This window comes from Balaenoptera physalus (genome assembly GCF_965194825.1).
Source record: "Balaenoptera physalus genome assembly, chromosome: 12".
NCBI lineage: Eukaryota > Metazoa > Chordata > Mammalia > Artiodactyla > Balaenopteridae > Balaenoptera > Balaenoptera physalus.
Genome location: NC_138897.1, coordinates 90237697 through 90261778, shown reverse-complemented (window position 1 = coordinate 90261778; position 24082 = coordinate 90237697). Strand labels below are relative to the sequence as shown.

At 38.6% G+C, this 24082-nt stretch overlaps 1 protein-coding gene across 16 annotated transcripts in view; it reads left to right on the top strand.

Annotated features, from left to right (window-relative positions):
• Positions 1-24082, top strand: part of MPHOSPH9 (M-phase phosphoprotein 9) — a 54592-nt gene that overhangs the window by 24351 nt on the left and 6159 nt on the right. For 15 of the 16 annotated variants that reach the window (XM_082418203.1, XM_082418195.1, XM_082418202.1 and 12 more), the window contains 12 exons: positions 1005-1092; positions 2947-3162; positions 10481-10528; positions 11443-11507; positions 12919-13020; positions 18282-18416; positions 19279-19454; positions 20602-20748; positions 21562-21682; positions 22485-22588; positions 23257-23504; positions 23809-23877. In XM_082418203.1, the coding sequence (XP_082274329.1) occupies positions 1005-1092; positions 2947-3162; positions 10481-10528; positions 11443-11507; positions 12919-13020; positions 18282-18416; positions 19279-19454; positions 20602-20748; positions 21562-21682; positions 22485-22588; positions 23257-23504; positions 23809-23877 (1519 nt within the window). Of the gene's footprint in view, positions 1-1004; positions 1093-2946; positions 3163-10480; positions 10529-11442; positions 11508-12918; positions 13021-18281; positions 18417-19278; positions 19455-20601; positions 20749-21561; positions 21683-22484; positions 22589-23256; positions 23505-23808; positions 23878-24082 lie in introns of those variants that run through there. The other variant, XM_082418201.1, reaches the window with a different exon arrangement.

Here is a 24082-nt window from a genome sequence, read left to right as displayed (position 1 = left end):
GGTAATTAACTTTACAAAGAAAGTCTTTAATTATAAGAATAACATTCATGCTGATTTGAAATAGTACAGAAGGATTTAATACGAAGTCTTTCTACCCCATCTTCTATTTTCACATCCTAGACTTAATTTTTTGCATCCCTCCAGAAATTGTAATGCATATACATATATATTTTCTTCATAGATCAAGTTATTTTATGCAGTTTTCTATATCTTGCATATTTAATTTTTATTTTTTAATGTGATAAAATAACAAAATCTACCATTTTAACTATTTTTAAGTTTACAGTTCACTGGCATTGTGCATTCACATTGCTGTGCAACTGTCACCAGTATCCATTTCCGGAACTTTTTTTATCTTGCAAAACTGTCATTCTGTACCCATAAAACAATAACTCCCCATTACCCCCTCCCTCCAGCCCCTGGCAACCATCATTCTACTTTGTCTCTATTAATTTGATGCTTCTGGGTACCTTGTATAAATGGAATCACAGTGTTTGTCCTTTTGTGTCTGGTTTATTTCACTCAGCATAATGTCCTTGAGGTTCTTCCATGTTGTAGCATGTGTCAGAATTTCTTTCCTTTTTAACATTGAATAATACTTCATTGTACACACACCACACACACACACACACACACACACACACACACACACACACTGCATTTTGTTTAGATCCATTCATCCCTTGGTGGACACTTAGGTTGCTTCCATCTTTTGGCTATTGTGAATTTATGCTGCTATGAATGTGAATGTACAAATACCTGCTCATATCTTGCTTTGTTCACCTAATATTTCTTAGGGATCTTTTCAGATCATTTTTAATTTTTTCCGGATACTATAATATCAGGTTCATTGGGTATATTTTACTAAAATGGCATCCTTAGTCTTGGCTAACATTGGAGAATTTGTTTTACGTAACATATTGGAGAATCAGTTAGATTTTTATAATACTTTTAAGAGAAAGGATTTTGTCTCTGATTGTTTTGTTTCAATATATGGTTTCTAGATGTGGCCAGTTAGATAGTGCTCTGAATGAAGCTACTAGTCGTGTGAGAACACTTGAAAATAAGAATAACTTGCTGGAAAGAGAAGTGGTAAGTAAGTACTCTATTTTCTGTTCTAGTGGCTTAGTGTTAAAAATGTAAGCTTTTTTATTAATTGAACTTTAGAGACAAATGAATAGTTTTATAAAAACATTGGTTATATGTTGCTTGTCTTCTCCTTTAGGATGTCTTATTGTTACGTTTATATTTTGAATGCTGCTGGCTTCATATGATACTATAAACTTTTACCCTCTAAAAATTTTATTTTTTATTTGGGATATAATTTGCATATCATGAAACTCATCCTTCTAGAGTGTACAATTCAGTGGCCTTTAGTATATTCACAAATTTGTGCGACTATCACCACAATTAATTTTAGAACATTTTCTCACTCAGAAAGAAACCCCAAACCTCTTAGCCACCTCCCCCCAATACATGCTCTTCTCAGCCATGAGCAACCACTACTCTGCCTTCTGCTTCTATGGGTTTACCTATTCTGGGTATTTGATGTCAATAGAATCAAACCATATGTGACCTTGTGTGTCTGGCTGCTTTCACTGAGCATCAGGTTTTCAAGGTTTATCCATAGTGTAGCATGGACCAGGACTTCGCTCTTTCTTATGGCTGAGTAATATTCTGTAGTATGGATACACCACATTTTGTTTATCCATCCATCAGGTGATGGATGTTTGGGTTATTTTCACTTTTTGGCTATTATGAATGATAGTGCTACGAACATTTATATTTTCAAGATTTTATGTGGATGCATTTTCAGCTTTCTTGGGTGTATAACTAGGAATGCTTAACCTTTTCCTCTTAAATAACTTTTCTTTCCCATGCATTACCAAGTTTTATTCTTCTGTGCATAATTTTACAAACAGTGTTTTGCTGCAAAATGCCAGTTATATTCTAGACATTGTTTCTTTGTCTTTGGGTTTTTTGTTTGTTTGTTGTTTTTTGTTGTTTTTTGGTGCTGAAACCGGGATAGTTTTGATGTTTTTTTAAGTTATCTTTGTCTCCTCCTAAACTATAAACTTCATGAAGTCAGGGACCTTTCTTTCTTGTTGATCTTTTTTTTTTTTTTTTTTTTTTAATTAATTGATTTATTTATTTTTGGCCGTGCTGGGTCTTTCGCTGCCCACGGGCTTTCTCTAGTTGCGGTGAGCAGGGGCTACTCTTCATTGTGGTGCGTGGGCTTCTCATTGAGGTGGAGCATGGGTTCTAGGCGCATGGGCTTTAGTAGTTGTGGCACACAGATTCAGTAGTTGTGGCTCTAGAGCGCAGGCTCAGTAGTTGTGGTGCACGGGCTTAGTTGCTCCGTGGCATGTGGGATCTTCCCGGGCCAGGGCTTGAACCCGTGTCCCCTGCATTGGCAGGTGATTCTTAACCACTGCGCCACCAGGGAAGTCCTCTTGTTAATCTTATATTTCTAGCACCCTAGTGCCTGCCATCTAGTGGATTTGCAATTAATGATTGTTGAATGAATATTGACATATCAGATGTTTTGAATTTTCTCTTTTATTTTCATTGTAAGTGAGAGAATAGGGTAAGAAATGCTTTTTGTCCCTCTAAATATTAATGTGGGGCAACAAATTCCAGCTATGCTTTTGGAATCATTTCCCTAATAGCCATGGTTATTTTTCCTCATTAAAGTCATCTACAGGTGAGTCCTGGAATCAGAATGCCTCAGACAGTGGTTTTCTGTGTATTATTCTATAGGGTAATCCTTTCTAGTCTCCATCCCAGGATATAACAGAATATCAAATTTGTTCATTTCCATTTATGTGTTTTGTTTTATTACTTTTCTTTTATATTTAATGTCCACAGATTATTAGCTGCTATTAAGACATCTATTTTTTTTATTATTATTAAAAACAATGTATTATCCTTGTCTTTGTTTTGTAGAATGATCTTAGAGAACGCTTCAGTGCAGCCAGCAGTGCCTCCAAAATTTTGCAGGAACGAATTGAGGAAATGAGAACAAGTAATAAAGAAAAAGACAATACCATCATTCGACTGAAATCTAGACTTCAGGATTTAGAAGAGGCATTTGAGAATGCTTACAAACTCTCAGATGATAAAGAAGCAAGACTAAAACAAGAAAATAAAATGTTTCAAGATGTAAGTGACAAGTAACTCAGTGACGTGGTTGGCTAAAAGTAATTTCAGATATTGTAGTCTTACAAGCTATTATGATTTTTTCCATGTTTATTTTCATTTTATGTAACTTTGCTGTAGCTGCAAATATACGTATACTTTTCTGATCGAGTTAGTTGGGTCTTATCTTAAAGCAGGAAGTCAGGGCTTTCAGAACTATGGTGTCACTCCCACACCTTTCTGTTTCTAGCAGGGCAGCCTTTGAGCTATCTTAAAGCAACATCTGTGTGTCTGGCAGGTACAGTGGACCAGATTTAGAACAGGCTTGATAAAATTTTTCACTTTGATTTAATTTCACTTAAAATTTAGATTTGTATAACATTGAAACTGGCTTAGGTTTTTTTTTTTTTTTTTTTAAGTAAAATCTGAAAGTATTTCGGCTGTTGATATTTTCTTCCTCATAGCTTTAGATTTGATTCTTGCTGCTTTGTTTTTTAAAATTTATTTTCATGAAGGTAATACATGTAAATGGTTTAAATGGTCAAATATCAAATGAGAAACAGCAATCTTCTTCACCTCTCCCTATCTTGGAGTCCTCTACCCTAGAAGCCATTATTTTCAGCTCTTTTAGCCATTCCTTCTAAAGTTTTGCTCCATGTTTCTAAGTAACAAACTTACATTGCTCTTTTTTTTTCCCTGTCAGTTTCAGACATTATATATTGACTACCCTCTGTGCAAGGTCACAGTGTAGCTTTCTTATACCATTTGCTCCCCAAACAAACACTCCCCCCCTCTTTCCAATGTGATTGATATATTAAATTGATTCTGAGAAGCTTATTCTTTTACATTTGAACAACTCAGAAATTGGAATTCATCTTTATAGTGTCATATTTTAATTGGCAGCACTTTTTCCTCTTAGTATTTTAGTAAATAATATTAAATAGCATGATTTCTAGTTAGTGGTGTCTTAGACTTTAAATATGATATATTATCATTTATAAATGAATCAGAATTCAGTGTTTCTTATGTCTGTGCAAATATTTTTCAGAGCTAAGTTGCAGTGTTCAGTGATTGCATTTCCTTTCTCTTACAATTTTTATTTTTCCTAGACTTAAATTAATTGCCTTGTCTTTTTATCTGCTTGCTTAGTTTTTTTACATGCATAGCACTTCCTTTCCTCCTGCCTCCCCAGTATCTTTGCTTCAGTCTGAACTGATTGCCCTTGAGGTCTGATACACAGATTTCTAGGACTTGCCTTTGTCATCATCCTGGGAATTGTCTTCGCTTCTTTCCTGTATTGAATCTGTCCTTTTGTGTGGATTCTATATCTTCTTTCTTGGTTTAACTCTGTTTTGCTAGAGTACATCTCCTGAGAAAAAGAAGGCATAAGAGACAAATTTTGAGGCCTTCCATATCTGAAAACTTTTATAGTTGCAGTCACACTTTACTTTTTAAAAAATACTTTATTTTTTAGAACAGTTAGAATTACAGAAAAATTGAGGAGATAGTGGAGTGTTCCCATATGCCCCACACCATTTCCCCTGTTATTAACATCTTGCATTAGTATGATACCTTGGCCACAATTAATGAGCCAATTTTTTTTTTTTTTAATGTTTGTTTATTTTGGCTGCTCCAGGTCTTAGTTGCCACATGCAGCCTTCTAAGTTAAGGCATGTGGACTCTTGGTTGCAGCATGGATGCGGGATCTAGTTCCCCGACCAGGGATCGAACCCCGGCCCCCTGCATTGGGAGCGGGGAGTCTTACCCACTGGACCACCAGGGAAGTCCCAATGAGCCAATATTGATACATTATTATTAAGTAAACACCACAGTTTATTCAGATTTCCTTGCTTTTTTCCTAATGTTCTTTTTCTGCTCCAGGACTCCCTCTAGCAGACCAGATTACATGTGGTCTTCATGTCTTCCTAGGCTCCTCTTGGCTGTGACAGTTTCTCAGACTTTTCCTGTTTTTCATGATCTTGACAGTTTTGAGGAGAACTGGGCAGGTATTTTGCAGTATGTCCCTTGGGATTTGTCTAATATTTTTCTCATGATTAGACTAGGGTTATTAGGAGGAAAATCACAGAGGTAAAGTACCATTTTGGGCATATCATACCAGCAAGCCCTATGTTTTTTATTCCTTTATAGTCATTTTAGTAAAGTTTCAGGAGGGAGTGCATATGAACACTCCGTTCAGTGTGCCATATTTGTTTAGAACTTTACATGGTTTGGTTATTACTGTTCTCATTCATACACATTAATAGTATAATTTTAGTGTGTGTGAGTACATGAGCTCCTGGTTTTTAAAACTTGTATTTCTTAACATCAGACCTACAGAAAGTTGCAAAAATTGTGTGAATAATTTTCATATACCCTTCCCCTAGATTCTGAAAGTTAACATTTTATAATATGTGCTTTGTCATTCGGTCCACATATAGTCTAAAGATTTTTTCAAAAAAAAAAAAAATTTTTTTTTCCAAACTTTTTTAGAGTAAGTTAGAGATATAATGCATCTTCCTCTCTAAATACTTCAAGGTCTATTTCTTAAAAACAAGGGCAGTCTTTTATATAACCATAGCAAAATTAGGAAATTAACATTAATATAGTAATCTAATTTATACATGCCATTCAATTTTTTGCAAATTATACCACAAGTATTCCTTATACCAAAAGAAACTTTTTTTCCCTTGTTCAGGATCCAATCCAGGACTACATGTTGCATTGAGTTGTCACATCTCTTTTATCTTCTTTAACCTAGAGCAGATCCTCAGTTTTTCTGTCTTTTATAACCTTAAAACTCTTTGAAGATCATAGACTAATTATTTTATAGAACTACGCCGTCTAACATGGTAGCCTCTAGCCACATGTGACTATTTAACTTTACACTGATTACAGTTAAGTAAAACAAACAGTTCAGTTCCCCAGTTGCACTGGCCACATTTCAAGTGCTCAGCGGTCACACGTAGGTAGTGGCTGCGGTGTTGGGCAGCGCATGGGGACCGCATCTGTCATCACAGAGAGTCCGTTGGCCAGCACATTGTGGAATGGAATGGTCCTTAGTTTGGGTGTGTGTTTCTTCGCAGTTAGATTGGGTTGTCGTGATGCACAGGAGCCCCTCTTAGCACTTCCGGTTAGGAAGCCTGTGGGAACTGTGTGAGTGTCAACTCCGGTCACTTGGTGAAGGTGGGGTTTGCCAGGGGTCTCCACTGTAAAGTTATATCCTGCCCCGCCCCCACTGCAGTGAACATGTAACTTATGAGAGGGTAATTTAAGACTCTGTAAATCACCTTTTTCTCATCAAACTTTTACCCACTAGCTGTAGCGTGCCCTGATATGTCTTGCCTGAAACCACTAATTACTGTGGCGGCTGCCAAAGGGTGTTTTTTCTAATTCTGTGAGTCCCTCTACATTTTACTGCAGGGAGTAGTCTTCCTTTCTTCTTTATTTCTGCTTATCAGCGTGGACTCATGGATGCTTATTTTATTCAGTGAGGTAGTCTTTTTTACTATTTATTATTTTGATGCTTTGTCTTAGCTTTGGCCTGAGGGGGTACGTGTGAAGCTGGCTTCTGTGGCCTTTTGACAGGTTCCCGTCATTCTTTGAGCACATCTAGACTTCCTGCCACAGCCGGATGTTCCAGGCCCATCTTGTACTTTTCTAGCCCCGGCCCTAAGTCCGTCATTTTTCCCTGGAGCCCTGGTTCCTTTAAGTGGAAGATGGTATTTAGAAACTTAAGATCTAGGTATGTTCATTGCTTCTGGGATGTCATTGCCTTTAATTAAAAACCCATCATTATTTGAGTAGCAGTGAAGCACAAAGGATAGGTAGAATGTTGTTTTCAGCTGAAATTACATGAATATTTCCAGGGATAACACTGACTTTTCCCACATTTATCATGTCAAATATTTTAAGCACACAGAAAGGTATAGAGTAATGCATTAAATCCCCATATACTGGCCATCCGTAGATACGGTTGAAAGACACTTTTCTACTCCTCTCCCTCCCACCCTAGAGGTGCCTGCTATGCTAAATGTGCTCTTGGTTATCCCCACTCTGTTCTTTTTACTTCTACTATATATGCACGTTGTTTTAAACAATATATAGTAATGTTTTGTATGTTTGTAAACCATATGTGAATTGTATTGCACTGTATCCTTCTACCACCTGTTTTTCTCTCTCAACATTGTTTCTAAGATTTGCTGTGTTGATACATGTAGTTTTTATTTAAACATTTGTATGTGAAATATTTCTGGTATATACAAAGGTATAAAGAATAATATAACACATACATGTAGACCCACCACCCACCTTAAGAATTAAAATACCGTAGATGCCGTTGAGGCCCTCCATGTACCTTTTCTGATTACCTCTGCCTTCTTAGAAGTAAATGTCTGTCTTTGTATCATCATGTTTGTATGGTTGCTTAGTCAGTGTTGTTTGTTTGGCATATCTTAAAACTATAAATGCTATCATACTGTATTTACTGTTCTGAAACTTCTTTTCCTTTGTAAGACTTATCCAAGCTGATACATACAGCACTAATTCACTTGTTTTCATCCCTGTGTAGTATTCCATTGTGTGAGTATTCCACAATTTATTTATCCATTTTCCTGCTTCCAGTTTCTTTTTGTTGCTGCTATGAGCAGCACTCCCATGACCGTTCCTGTATGTATCTCCTCTGCCAATGTGTGCAAGTACCTCTAGGGTGTCGTTGCAGTTACCAGAGCTGCAAAACAAATGACCCCCAAACTGGACATATTCTGCTCATGGGCTCGGTGGTCTAGGAACTTGGACTGGGCTTAACAGGGACAGCTTATCTCGGCCCAGCATTATCTGGGACCTTAGCTGGAAACTCAGAAGCTGGGGCCTTTGATGATGGCTGTCAACTAAGGCTGCAGTTCTTTCCATGTTTCCTTCCATGTGGCCTCATTTGGGCTTCTTTGCAGCATAATGGCTGAGTACCAAGGACAGGCGTCCTGAAAGAGCTTCCTGACAGACACAGTGCCTTTCATGACTAGCCTTCTGGAAGCTTTCTAGCATCTTCTTTTTATTCCTGGTATTCTGATAGTCCATGACAGTGTTTGGGGCATAGGTTCTTCCAATCTGGAAATTAATGTCTTTTAGTTCTACAAAACTTGCTGATGTTATTTCTCTATTAATTTCCTGCCTCTCTCTCTTCTCTTTCTCTGGAACCTTTATGAGTAGATGTTGTATTGCATGGGTTGATTCTCTAAGACTTACTTATGTTTTAGTGTTCATCATGGCCTCTTTGTCCTTTATCTTCCAGTCTTAGTATTAATTATGTCTTTTCTCATTTTTACTTTCTAAGAGCTCTTTATTCTCTGATTGCTAGTTTTTCAAAGCTTTCTGTTCTTGTTTTGTGAATATAACATTGTTATTTCTCTGAGGATATTAATAATAGCTTTCTTTTTTTTTTAAAGATTTATTTATTATTTATTTTTGGCTGTGTTGGGTCTTAGTTGCGGCACACAGGATCTCCGTTGAGGCACGTGGGATCATTTGTTGTGGCGCATGGGCTTCTCTCTAGCTGTGGCGTGCAGGTTTTCTCTTCTCTGGTTGTGGCGCTTTGGGTTCCAGAGCACGTGGGCTCTGTAGTTTGCGGCATGTGGGCTCTAGTTGAGGCACGCGAGCTCAGTAGTTGTGGCATGTGGGCTTAGTTGCCCCGTGGCGTGTGGGACCTTAGTTCCCTGACCAGGGATCGAACCCACATCCCCTGCATTGTAAGGCGGATTCTTTACCACTGGACCACCAAGGAGGTCCCAATAATAGCTTTCTTTTGATACTTTTCTTTAGTTTTGGTTCATTATTTCTTCTAAGTTAACCTTTCATTTTGATTTGAAGTCTGTTTCATATGGAATTTTTTTTTTCAAATGTTGGTTCTTTGGTAGGTTCACATTTAAGAGGGAGGCAGTAAAAAGCTATTTGGAGACTCTGTGTGCACAGATGGGACTTACTTCCTGGTACCTTCACTTACAAGCAGTCGTAAGTGATGCACCAGGCATTTGGTTAGGGAACCTCCAGGTGTGAATGTGTCTTTTTTTCTGGGGTTGTTCAGTTTTCCCAAAGAAAAGTCTTCTGGTTTCTTGTCTGGAACCTAGCAGCCAGGCTCTGGTGGCAGTGAGGGAGGGGAGAGTCAAGTGGGTTTTTTTTTGAAGACTTTTCCTTAGTCATTTTCTCTTTATCTCTTTGCCTCCCCCTCCCACCCTGCTATCATACTTGTGTTTCCAAAGTTGCATTTTTCTCTCACAGTTATGTCTTCTATGCCCTATTGCCTGGCTGAACAGTCCACTGCTGTATGGGATGGGAAAAGGCCCTGGGCTCTAACCCAGGACTTTGAACCAGTTTCCTGTGGTCAGCCTTGTGCTTCAACCCTGCCCACCACTGAACCTGGGGTTCAAGTTGTGAGCCTCTCAGGGTTATGAAGAGATCAACCTACTTGCCATTAGCATCCTTTATTCAGACTCTGGAAGTTGTAGCCTTGTTGCATCTTCATTGAAATCTCTCACTCGTTGCTGTTACCTCTTTTGTTTTCTCTTTAATTGCTTCATTGTTAACTTAGTGGGATCTCTGGATAAAAAGAAAATCCTGTGATGAATCTCTCTTCTTTCACCAGAAGTCTCACTTATGTATTTTTAAATAAATTACCTAATTATATTAGACTTTGGGGATTGTACCTTTACTCTGTGGAACTAACTTAACAAAAGGTAGTGTGCAAACAATTCCAAAGAGAACAATGCAAATACATTTTAATCTTTTCAAATACTGCTTACTTAAAGGGCATTGACTGAAATAAATTATTTGTTTTACTTTCTGTTTTGAAATAAATTGAAATTTACAGAAAACTTGCAAGAACTGTCGTACTCCTATATCCTAGGATCACCAGTTGTTAACATTTTGCCATATTTGCTTTATCATGTCACATATATATATTTTTTCACACACATACATATATATATATATATATTTTTTTTTTTCTTGAACCATTTGAGAGTAAGTTGTAGACATTGAGCCCCTTTACTCGTATACTTTTGGTATGTGTTTCCTGAGAAATACATCCATAGTCACAGAAAAATTATCCAAATAAAGAAATCTAATACTGATGCAGTCCATATCCAAATTGTTCCTTTATGTCATCTTTTTCCCCAGTCCAGGATCCATTCACTCATCTCTTTAGTTGCCTTTAATCTGAAACAATGTGTTAACCTTTTTCTTTCATGACACTGGCATCGTTGAAGAGTAAGGGCAGTTATTTTACAGACTGTCCCTCCGTTGATATTATAATATTTAATTTTGTGGTGCAATTCTTTGTTTTTCCTTGTAGCTTTTAGGAGAGTATGAGTCCCTTGGAAAAGAACACGAGAGAGTAAAGGTAACAGCTGATCATTCATGTTCTGAACTTCCTGTCGGGGCAAAAGCATTAGTTTAGAAGTCGAGAGATCTGACCCTTTCTCCCTTTCTCTTCCCCTCCTCTGTCCCCATCTGGCTATTTGAACTAGACCGCTCACTTATCCTCTCGTGTCAGTTTCCTTATTTTCAAATATCTGCCCATTTAACTCACAAATTTGTTGAATTTGTTAATTTAACAAATATTTATTGAATGGCTATTGCATTTGAGATGAGATGAAATTTTTAGAAGAGGGTAAAATACCATACAAATGCAAATAATTATTTAATACTACTTAAATATAAGGTTTTGTTTTTCAAAACATTAGCTTTTGTGGGGTTGAGTTAATTATGTTTAAATTCTTAATTAAAACTCTGTTTGGGATCTACGTATTTGAATTCAGTGAAACCCCACAATAAGTAAGTGGGGTCCAAGTTGTTGCATAAAATGCAGGGTTGTGATTATTCAAGGTTAGTGAAAAGGCCTGCATAGCTAGGTAGCCAAGATGTCTGGGGTTTCAGGGGCCAATTGTTATATCTGAAATCTCATCATTACAGGTATTCGCTTTGCCATTTACTGAGGTTTTAGTCAAGTTTGTGTTTAAAATATGTCCATTTTAACACTGTTTCTAATCAAGCAAAGCATAAGAGGCTTTGCTTATTAAACAGGGGGCTTACACACAGCTATTTGTATAAACCAGTGTTTTGCTCTTCATTTTTTCCCTTGAATTATGTATATTGGCTCTGTGGCTGATGCCATACTTGCTGAGTATCTGCATAATTTTCTTTGTAGCTCTCTGGTGTAGTCTTAGATTAGTTTTATATTATGCATTTTAAAATAAAAGGAATACATCTGAATATTTATCTTCAGTTATCTGAATTTTTCCTTTATTTTCATAGGATACATTAAATAAAACTGAGAACAAATTGCTTGATGCACATACTCAGATTTCTGATTTGAAAAGGTAAAATATATTGTCTTACTAATAAGCAAATGCCTCTATAACTGTTCTTTCAGGCCTTAAATATGTGTCTATATTAAAAGTGATGAAAAAACCTTTTCTTGGGGATTTTTAAGCACTTTGAGATTTGATTTTAATCCTCATCTTCCCTTCACCTGGAAATACATTTGATTTTAGCCAAAGATTTTTAAATGATTAAAATATATTGGTGGCTGTGCCTGAAAAGTGTGCATGTCCCCAAACATTATGTATTTACTTAGCATAGGTAAAACCTAAGTGATACTAAATCATTGAAAAGAATTTTAAGCAGTAGTCTAATTCACTGAATTATCTTTGTGCTCCAAAAAGAAAATAGCATTCACACCAATTTTGTGGTTATCTGCTTTCTTAAAGACCTGGTTTGGGGACTGTATTCATGCTCTGATTTGCTTACTTAGGGAAGGAACAGTCGTTAAGTGGTCCCTATGGCAAATGATTAGATATTTCTAATTGGCTTTAGCGTATATTTTTGTAGTTTACTTGGAGATAAGTGATGTCCCTGATTTAGAGATTTTATTGCACTCTTAAGGACTTCTTATAGGGAAGAACAGGAACACTGTCTAGCTTTCTTGTCTGCTCAAGTCTTTTCTGTGAAGCATTCAATTCTAGGGATCGTTTGTTATCAGTTTGGTATAAGCATTAGCCCTGTTAGAGCTTTCTCCCTCAAACCTTCCTTGCAACAGAGTAGGTAAGAATTTAAGTTTAAAAGATGAGATGGAGACATATTCAAAGTTCTAAAAGACAGAAAGAATGCCAAGATATCTGCTAAACAATTAACTGGCCAGAGTGCTTATTTTCTCTTGGTAAGCTTGAAGATAAGCTTTTATTCTGAACACAGCACAAATTAGATGAGCTGCCTATAGGTTGAGAGTTGTTCAGAACAGGAAGTTCTTTTTAATAGCTCTGCTTTGGCTGGTAAGCCTGCTTCCTCTTTTGTGAGAGCCTTACCCGTGTATATTTCGTATGAATACATACATATTAGATTTAAACATGTTAGAATTGCAATTTATTTGATTACTTGAATTTATTTTATTTTTATTTAATTTATACTGTGTGTTTTTATCTGTAGTAAAATTTCTAAATTTTTTTTTTTACTTTCTGTATTAAATGTATTTGTTGTTCCCTTTTCCTTCACTTGTAGCATATGAAATGCTCCTTTGTAGAGTTTTTTCTGTTTGCCTTCCTATTTATTCTCTCTGATTTTTTCCAGCTTTTTAAAGTGTAATGTGGCTTTTTACTATGAAAAAGGTTTATGCATGTGCAGCTCTTTTGTCACCCCTTTCCTAGAAGTGTCTGTTAAATAAGTAATTTGTAGTTGAGCTGTATTTTAAGTTTGTTGAAATGTACTTAATTTATCTTATTGCTTTTGAATTAGAACAATTTCAAAACTTGAAGCTCAGGTCAAGCAAGTAGAGCATGAAAATATGTTAAGTCTTCGTCATAATTCTAAAACTCCTATGAGACCCTCACGTGCCAAGTAAGTTACTTCGTTTAATCTCTCTGTAAAGCTAGTAATAGGTGCACCCTGTAATTGAATTGAGACACTCATCTGTCTAAATCGTGAGGAAGACACAGTTAAATGTCATCACAGAACTTGATGCGTAAAAACATCTAACTGTTAGATATTGTGAAAGCTCATATGCAGAGGCATTTGCCGAAAGGTAATGTAGAATCAGATTGGGAGTGAGGAGAATTGGGATGTTTTATGGTTTTTGACTCTGCCCAGCTGTGTGACCTTAGGCGAATCACTTAATTTTTTGGAGCTCAGTTTTATGATCTGTAAAAACAAGGACATTGGGCTAGAACATCTCAAAAGGTCTTTTAGCCCTAAACTTCCAGAAATTTTATTCCCATGTTAATGGAAGGAATTATGGAGATTCCTGCATTACGTTGTGTGGATTTTTCTTTTTAGTTTTTCCAAATTAGCTTTGTTATAATCTAAGAGCATTATCTTGATGATTCATTTATACAGTAAGTTTTTTTCATATTAGAATTGTTTTTATTGTGATTTTGATGTAAATAAAGAGTATTAAATGCATAGGTCATAACTTCCTAATATTGATGTTTTATCAGAAAAAGATTAACTTGCAAATGTTAACCTAAGTTGTAATTGTCAAATTAGAAACTTTTTCTAGATCTTTACTAATTAATATTAGTAGGACATAATGAATTATTGAAAGATAAGATAATGTAAATAACTGAAATTGGACATTTGAGATTGAACAAAAAGGAGGGCTAAAGTTGGAGTCAGGGAAGGGCCTTTCCGTGGAGGTACGCATTAACGGAGAGGGAAGACGTGCAGAGTCATTCAGGTGGGAGGTGTGGAGGGAGGGGTGTTCCAGGCAGAGACAGTGCTCTTGCTGAGTCCTGAGGTAGGAAAGAGCTTAGTCTTATGTTTGAAGAACCCAGAGGAGGCTCATGTGGGATAAAGGAGCCCCAGATAAAATCACAGACCCATGATACATAGTTTTCTAAGCCAGGGTCAAGGGTTTGGCTTTTACTCTAAGTCCATTGGGACACCTTTGATGGGTTTTATATAGTAAAATTGTGTCACCTGATTTCTATTTTTTTAATGCACCTGCCATGAGGAGGGGAAAAGAGTAGAAGCAGAGAGACTAATTAGGCTCTTGCAGGGCTAGGAGAGAGATGGTGCTAGCTGGGTGGTGGCCATAGAAATGGACAGACGAGAAGGATTTGAGAAGATTCTGGAGGGTAGTACTCACCAAACATGGTTATGAATTGGATGGCAAGGTAAGAAAGGGAGGCATCAGGTAAGTCCTTTGTTTCTGTCTTGAACAGCTAAGGGTGTCACATTGAACCAGGGAGGAGATGGGAAGAGCAGACCATGGGGTAAAGATCAGAATTTCCGTCTTGAAGATTTTAGTTTGAGATTCATGTAAATTCCAAGTGGAAATCAAGCAGGTGATGATAAATTTCCGTTTGGAGTGCAGAAATAAGGCTGGAGTTACAGATATTGGAGTCGTCTTTCTAGATAGGGCTTAAAGCTATTGGATGGATGCGTGTGTTTAGTGAGAAGCAAGCCCAGGACAAAGCTCTGAAGAACCCCAGTGTTTTGGTGTTGGGTAGAGAAGGAGCTGGCAAAGGAACCTGAGAAAGAGCTGCTGGAAACCAGGAGAAAGACTGAAGCAGCTGTTGAGAGAGCCAGTGAGATGAAGGATGAGGGTCTGTTGGATTTGTAAGCTGGAGGTTCCTGATGACCTGGAGAGCAGTTGGCACGGAGTGATAGAAGCGGAAGCCAGTTGTGAATGTATCGAAGAGTGAATGAACACAACCTCGATGTCTAACAGCCTGAATGTCAGTATATTGTGATACATTTATGCATAATACTGCTCAGCATGACAGTGCACAGACTAGATTGGGGGTTGGCAAACTACAGCTCCCCAGCCAAATCTAGCCTACTGCCTGTGTTTTTTGTTTTTTTTTGTTTTTTTTTTTGCTCCGGGCTGCACAGCTTGTGGGATCTTAGTTCCCTGACCAGGGGTTGAACCCGGGCCCACGGCAGTGAAAGCGCAGAGTCCTAACCACTGGACTGCCAGGGAATTCCCATACCACCTGTTTTTGTAAGGCCTGTGAGCAAAGAATGGTTTTTGTTTTTAAATGTTTGGAAAAACAAAATCAAAGAATAATATTTCATGACACCTGAAAGCTATATGAAATTCAGCTTTCAGTGTCCAGAAATAAAGTTTTATTGGAACATACCTAAGCTTATTCATTTGTGTATTGTCCATAGGTGCTTTGTGCTGCAGTGACAAAGTTGAGTAGTTGTGACAGAGACTATCTGGCCCATAATACCTAAAATATTTATTATCTGGCTCTTTACTCACAGTTGCCAACCCCATAACTAGCCTGTCAACATGGTTAAATCTTAAGAACATAATATGGAACAACAACAAAAAACTAGTTGCAGAAGAAATTGGGTACTAGTTATATCGACTTTAGCATGTAAATCAGCTCTGCAGATCTTACGGGTCATACAGATGGAGTAAACGTGTAAAAGCACTCATGGGGATGCTGAACACAAATTTAGAATGAACGGTTGCTTTTGGGAAGAATGAGGTTGGAAAGGTACACGGGGGACTTCTGTGGTATCTGTATTGTTCCGCTCCGTAGAATTCTAAAGGATATACAGCAGAGAATCAAGATTTTATAAAGCGGGTTGGTTGGTGCCTGAGTATCATCTGGATGTCTTCATGCTTGAACTATTTTACATTTAAAAAAAAATAAATTTATTTATTTATTTTTAGCTGCGTTGGGTCTTCGTTGCTGCGCGCAGGCTTTCTCTAGTTGTGGCGAGCGGGGGCTACTCTTCGTTGCGGTGCACAGGCTTCTCATTGCGGTGGCTTCTCGTTGCGGAGCACGGGCTCTAGGCGAGTGGGCTCTAGAGCGCAGGCTCAGTAGTTGTGGTGCACGGGCTTAGTTGCTCTGCGGCATGTGAGATCTTCCTGGACCAGGGCTTGAACCCGTGTCCCCTGCATTGGCAGGCGGATTCTTAACCACTGTGCCACCAGGGAAGTCCTACATTTTTAAAGTGAACAGGAACCAATAAAGGATTAGTATCCAGAATATAAAGAACTTCTACAAGTCAATAAAAAAAGAGAACCTCCTCAATAAAAAAGTGATAAAAGAATATGAACAAGCTGTTCACAGAAAAAGAAACCTAAATGGCTAATGAAAATGAAAAGATGCTCATTTCACTAATAATCAGAAAATTGCAAATGAGAACAGTAATGGGATACCACTCGCACCATCAGACAGGCCAGTCATTGTAAAATTTCACAAAGATATGAAGAAATAGGAACTCTCAAACTACTGGTTGGACTGAAAATTGGTACAGCGCATCTGGAGAGTGATTTGTCAGTATCCAGTAAGACTGAAGATGTGCACACCCCAAATTCCACAGTTCTAGTGTAAGGTATTTACCTTTGAGAAATTCTGCCACATGTTCATTATGGCATTGTTGAAAGGTGATACATTAGAAACTAAACATCCACCAACAGGAGAAAGGATAAATGACTTGTGATGCAGTCATACTGTGGATAAACTATTAAAATGGTAGAGCTATATATATTAACATGGGTAAGTCTCAAACATAATGTTGAGTAGAAAAAGCAGCATTAAAAAGATGTGTACATTATGCCCTTTATGTAATTTTAAAAATGCAAACAACCATATATATGCTATTTATGTCTTGCAATTAAAAACACATATGGTAAGATGTTAGCATTTATTAAAACTAAGTATGGGCAAGTGCTTGTTATAGTACTCTTTGTCATTTTCTAAGAATGTTTGAAATGATTCTTAATTTAAAAATTGAGGGGAAAAGGAGTGACTGGGAGCTGAAATGAAGATACTGATAGATAAAAGAGGCAGCTCTTAAAAAGTTTGGTTGTGAAAGGGAGCAGAGAGAGGAAGACAGAAGCTCCTGTCTCGTGGTTTCTATTTTCTCTCTGGAGTGTGATGCAAGGTTATCACCTGACAGTCAAGGCTGGGGCGAGAGGTTTGAGGAGAGTGGAGAGGGTGTCAGATAGTCATATTGGGGAATCGGAGCTCCTTAATTACGGAAAGATGTGTTGGCAGCCAGTGTTGGGCGTCCACTTGAGATAGTGATAGTGATTCTGTGGTGATACCCCAGTCTACACAGCTGGGCAGCTTTTTTTCCAGCAAAGCTCAACTGTAGGAGTACAGACACAGAGGAAAAGTGAGCTCACTGTAGTCAGACAGGCTTAGGTTTTGCTGCCAGTCAGGTGCGTTGGAAAGTGAGCAGGGAAGGGGGTCCAGGCGATGAGTACTGATTACCAGGAGTGTGTGCTGGGGTGGCGGTGGGAGTGGGGTGAAGAGGAGCCCGAAGGCTAGGAGCGGCTGGTGCACAGGGAAGGGGAGGCCCAGGGTCGTGGGCGTCGCGGTGAGAGCGCCATGGGGATTCTCGAGCACGGGAGCCACAGGATCTTTGGAGCTTTGATTTCTGACGGGGGCTGTCTTCTCTGGGATGGTGCATCCAGTGAGCATCCTCTGCAGGGGCGACTGAGGAAGGGAGTCGAGTCGCTGGCGGGAGTTCGGGGCAGCTCCCGTGTGCGCGTGGAGGGCGCGCGGGTGAGGGCAGGAGGCGGTGCGGAGAGGATGGGGCCTCGAGTGACCGGAGTGTACGGTGTGGTGAGCATCAGTCGGGCCGGGCTTCACAGTCTCAGGGAGGAACGTCATGGTCTAGAAGTGCACTGTTCAGTACAGCAGTGCCGGCCCCCACAGCTGTTTAAAGCTAGCTGCGTTGCAAGCGTTCACGAGCTCGTGTGTATGTGGCCGGTGGCCACGGTATTGGACTGTGCACATGGAGGGCGTTTTCTGTCTTCACAGAAAATTCTGTCGGCGGTGCTGGTCTGGGAGGAACAGGCAAGGTGCTCTTGCTTCACCTCAGGGCCCTGAGCTCGACGGGGCATAAAGGGTGTGAAGTGCGGTTAGGGGCTGGGCCGGGGTGTTCGGAGCCGGGTACACGTGACGGTACCTGAATCTGGACTGTTCTTCTGAAACCAAGAATAACAATTCAGTTGGAGCTGAAAACTGTAAAATAGAGTTCATCTAGCTAAAATAAGATTGTTTTATGTGGTTCTTAAATTCTGTGTAAATGTGGAAATACTATTTCAGAGCAGGTTGTTTTCTCTATGTGCTCAGTCTACACTGGAGTGCAGACCGTGCAATGCCTGAGAACACTTTTCGTCCTCATAGCACGCTGGCGAGCTCCGACGTCAGCCGGCGGAAGTGGCTGATCCCGGGAGCAGAGCATTCCATCTTCACCGGGCAGCCTCTGGACACGCGGGACAGCAAGGCAGACAGCCACCCGGAGGACACCTGCCTTCCTGGGTGAGACAGCTCCGTTGACGATCATATTTAGAGACTGTTAGGTTTTCTTAGAGATTTCAGTTGCCTTTCAAAGTTCAGGAAGTTGTAAAGAGCCATCTCCTTGTTCCTTTTATGTCTTAATTTTGAGGATCTGATTTTTACTTTATTTTGAAAGGCTAGTGCTTTTCGGAAATTTTCCTTTTGTAGGCCGTGCAGAGCTATCTCCACCTGTGCCGCTGGCGTAGTGGTGTGCCCTGTGCACGGGCTTGCAGTTAGGACGAGAGGTTGATCCCCGCCCTCCATATGGCTGAGCCCCCATGAGCAACCTCGTTCATTTACTCCAGAGTGCCATATAAGTATTATATTTCTGTATGCTCTGGGCTGTGAAAAGGATTGGGAAGCACTGGTCTATTCTATACAGGCTCAATTTTATTGATTTGCCTTGTAAAGCATACGTATTCATTGTGGAGTAACTGTCAACCCTCATGTTATTCCCCTAGTAATCCCAGTAAACCATCTTAGTTCAGGCTGCTACAACAAATTACCCTTGACTGGGTGGCTTAAGCAACAAACAGCTATGTCCTACAGTTCTGGAGGTGGGCAGTCTGAGATCAGGGTGCCAGCATGGTTGGGTGCTGGTTCTGTCCTCACATGGCCTTTCTTTGGTGCATGTGTGCAGGGAGAGATCAAGATGTCTCTTCCTTATTTTATAAGGGCACTAATCTCAGCATGGGGGCTTTACCCTCATGATCTCATCAAAACCTAATCACCTCCAAAAGGTGAGGACAAGAATTCGTCATAAGAATCGCATTCAACATAAGAATTTTGGGGAGACGCAGATATTCCATTCGTAGCACCGTGTGTCTTACAATTATTATTTAAGGTACCATTCTCCTCTGGAAAAGGATCCTTCACCTGGAAGTTCACCGACAAGTTTATTGATAAAAAAACAAAGAGACACTTCAGACACACCAATCATGAAAGCTTTGAAAGAATTTGATGAAGAAAAAGTATTTAAAAATTGGGGCACACAGACAGAGAAAGAGGATACCTCAAATAGTAAGTATTTTATTCCTTGTTTGATAGAAATATAGATATATAGGTCTCTTCCCCTTTCTCCCCCAATTATATTACCTTCTTAAAATGAAATGCCTCAAGTAATAAAAAGTTAAATTTATTTTTATGCTGTTTCGGTCCCATTGCAGACAGTTGAATTCCCTAGTTGTTAATTTTTTTAAAGTAATTAATTAACTAATTTGGCTATGACGGGTCTTAGTTGCAGCACACGGGATCTTCATTGAGGCATGTGGGATCTTTTGTTGCGACGTGCTGGCTCTTCATTGTGGCGCTCGGGCTTCTCTCTAGTTGTGACGTGCGGGTTTTCTCTCTCTAGTTGTGGCGCTCAGGCTCCAGGGCGTGTGAGCCCAGTAGTTGTGGCACGCCGGCTTAGCTGCCCCGCGGCATGTGGGATCTTAGTTCCCCGCCCGACCAGGGATCAAACCCCCGTCCCCTGCATTGGAAGGTGGATTCTTTACCACTGGACCACCAGGGAAGTCTCCCCCAGTTGTTAATTTATCATTGTTGTCACATACGTACCTTTTCAAATGACATATTATGTTCTGATTATTAAAGATTTACATGGCATTCTTAAGGATATTTGAAAACTTTCCATATCAATTTGTCTTACTTGCACACATCAAAAAGTTATGACAGGCATTTGGTGTTCATAAAGTGAGATGTAACATTTCCTACTCTCCCTTTCTTGGTTACTGAGCATCTATCAGTAGGACAAGAAGTATGTTTAATACTGTTTATTTCACAGGTCCGGGCACTTGTACTTTCTCTGGTGCTTATTTGGTTGGGCCTGCTAATTACGTCAGTAACATCTTTGGCATTGCATTTCCAAAGCAGTATCCGCTAGTAAATAAATTAGTGACCTGCTTTCTAAAAATAAACTCTTGAAAAATCACCTTGAATGCCAGTTGTAAACAGAGAACCAGAATGAATTCATTAAAAACTCCCGCGTTTTTCTTCATCAAGCATTTTTTAGCATTGTAATGTGGTGCATTTTGCAAGTAATCATTATAATCTAGATGGTGAGAAGAATTGCTTGCTTGGTGTAACCATCTGTTAATAAAAAGCAGATAACTGAAGCTAGGTTTGTTTTGTTTTTTTGTTTTTCTTTTTTTACATTTTTCTGTTACAGAACTAGTGACTCCTCGGCAAACTGACACTTCAGTCAATGCAAGTCGGTCCCCAGAGAAAGGTGCCCAGCAAAGACAAAAGAGATTTAATTCTGCTTCACAGAGATCGTCATCTTTACCACCTTCAAATCGTAAATCAAGTACTCCAAGTAAGAGTTAGAGGTTTATGTCTCTCGGGCTTGGAAGAGTGGCATCTGAGCCGTACACACTGTTTGATGCTTTCTGTTTCCCTTACACTCTTCCTAGCACCTAGTACAGTGCTCTGAACACAGAATCCCTAAATATGATCTTGTTCAATAACACCGTCTGATTGCACAGTTACTATGACTATAACTGAAGAAATTCTCACCATTTATCAAAGTGAGATTTTTGAGTGTGTCCCACAAATGTTTTGCAACTAATACCACTTCACAGTTTTTGAGACAAACTCAACTAGATATTTTGACAGCTATCTAATTAAACATTAGTTCAAACAAATTAAGCTAGCCTGAAAAATGATGTCTTTTTCCATATATTTACCTAAGGTTACTCAGCATTAGTCACCTTTTTCTTTAGCCAATTATACGTATGGTCTTAAAGTTAAGCATTGGGCTTCTGTATCCTTAATTTCCATTTCCATAACTGCTGAGGAGATTTGTGTATGACTGTGTTATTAGGAATGTTCACTAGTGCACTGGTGTTTCCATCTTATTTCCAGTTGACTTCTAAAATCCTGAAAAACCAGTTTTGAGTCAGAGCGCTGCAACTACAGTCTGATACACTAAAATCTTGCCAGTGGTTTCCTCTAGATGTTAGGATTATGAACTATTTTTACTTTGTATACTCTTATTTATCTTTCAGAAAGTTTTACAATGAAAATGTATTCTTAGTTAGAAATAAGGTACTGAAAAAGAAGCTATGCTCTGCCAACCTAGCACATACATAGAAGGAACAGACTGTCTCCTCTTCGTTTTCCTCTGTAGCAAAAAGAGAGATTATGTTAACACCAGTGACTGTGGCTTATAGTCCAAAGCGATCCCCTAAAGAAAATTTGTCCCCAGGATTTAGTCATCTACTTAGCAAAAATGAAAGCAGCCCGATTCGGTAAGTTCTCTAAAATTGTTGAATAAAATATATACAGTATTGATTTTTTTAAAATGTCAACTTATGCCTCTAGCTGTCACTAATTTTTCAGTTGTTAATGGGGATTCTGTGGATTTAAATCATTTAAATAAATGTCATACTAAAAATAAAAAAGTACTATAATACGTGAAAACAGTTTTTAAGTATGTAAACTGGCTACTATAAAATTTAAATACTGCCTCAGAACCTCTTCCAGCTTTTGGATATAGAATGATAATTCTTTGTTCTCCTGAAAAGGTATAAGATACAGGGGAAATTGGGGGCCATTTGTACGAGAAAGTGGGCTGCCCTGGTATGGCCCTGGCACTAAACATAAGTTTACCTGTGCTCCTGAGAAAGTTGTCCCCTCTGAAGTGTGGTTGGAAGTGTGTGCTGTGGTGGGAAGACCACTGACTCTTAAGACATGAGAGCTGGTGGCCCAGCTCCGGCAGGGTCTTGGGGAAAACTACTGAAGCACGTTGAACCTCAGTTTCCTCTTCTATAAAACGGGGATAATAATGCCTACCTGCTTATTTCATATGGTTGTTACAAAGATCGGATGAGATAATGTATTGGTAAACGCTTTACGTCGCCAGTATGTAAATATAATTTTGTGTTAGAAAATATAAATTAAATTTCAGTTTTAAAAAATTATATGACCACCTTTCTCTTTTAAAAATATGTGAATACGTAAGTTAACTGGATGCCAGCTCATCTTTCTAGTGGAGATAGAGAACATCAGTTAACACTTTTTTTCTCACAAGTAACTTGCTTCATTCAATAGATTTGATATACTTTTGGATGATTTAGATACTGTTCCTGTGTCTACAGTACAACGTCCCAATCCAAGGAAACAACTCCAGTTTCTTCCTCTAGATGACTCAGAAGGTATCTTTTCCTAAAAAATTATCAGTTATGGTTTTAGTCTTTCATTTTGTGAGTTTCTGGTATCTTTTCAAGGTTCTAAATGTCATTATATCCTGCACTTAAATCTTTTTTTACCCAAGGGCCTCTAAAAATAAGCATTTGTGACACTCATATTGTGTCAATGTTGTTATCCTCATTGGAAAGTTGGGAAACCGAGGTACAGGGGATGTTAATGTTTAATTACCAGGGCCATACTGTTCAGTTTTTTATATTCTGTAACTTATATGCACCTTCTTTTTCTCATTTATATTTTAAGTTTCTTTTTCTCATTTATCCTATAAAGTTATAAGATAATGTATGTGAAATCACTTGGGTAGGCCCTTAAAATACTAACTCTGTAATGTTGGTATATGTCCACTAAATGTGTTGTTTAGTTTTTAAACTTTTTTTTTGCTTTAAGTTTATTTAGGGAAGTTGTGAAGATTGTCAAACTGAGGGCAGGGCTTTTAGAATTCTGTGGAGAAAAAAACTGAGTATATATGATTGATTATGTATCTCTTTTCATTACATTTTTTTTGGCCGTGTAGCAGCCATTTTCAGAAAGTGAAGTTGGGTAACATATTTAGTATGTACATGCTCTGGCAGAAGAGTTGATAAGAAATAAAAGAAATTTCTTTTCTCTCTGACAGAAAAAAAATACTCAGAAAGAACCACTGACATCCATGTTAATCATAGCTCTTCCCCTGAACTGTTGCCAAGTGGAGTGAAGAAAGTCCCTGTGAGATCAGCCTGGGAGAAGAATAAATCAGTTAGCTCTGAACAGTGTAAGCCTGCCTGCGTACCACCACAGGGTAATGATTTTGAGTATACAGCAAAAATTAGGACCCTAGCTGAAACGGAACGGTTTTTTGATGAACTTACAAAAGAAAAAGACCAGGTAAAAACAAACATAAAACAATGTCTTAAATCTTTTTCTGCACTTAATGCTTATGTCTGAGGAATAGTCAGAAGGGAATTATTGAGTCAAACCCAGGAAGTTACTGTGGATGCCACACAAAGCTGCACTAGAAACATGTGTGAGCCAAGCTGTTGTTACTAATTGTGACAGAGGGAACTTATGTGAAGTCGAGATGGACAAGAAAATACTAGGCTGAAGTCTTTTCTTTCCGTTCTGTTATAAACCTCCCTGCCACTAATTAGAATTCTTCTATTTTTATTTAAACATTTTTTTGTGTTAACAGATTGAGGCAGCACTAAGCCGAATGCCTTCTACTGGAGGACGAATCACTCTGCAGACAAGGTTGAATCAGGTGAAGTGTCTTACCCTGAGTCTGCTTTGGAGGCTTGATGCTAGTCAGTGCTCCATTTAACCACGATGATTTTTTAATATCACAGTTTTTAGGCACACTGAAACAGTCGATCAAAACTTTTAGCCTTTACAGGAAGTGTTTGGTAGTGATAGCATATTTTATAACTGCATGCTAGCTTTCAGGAACAAAAAGTGATTTTACCTTT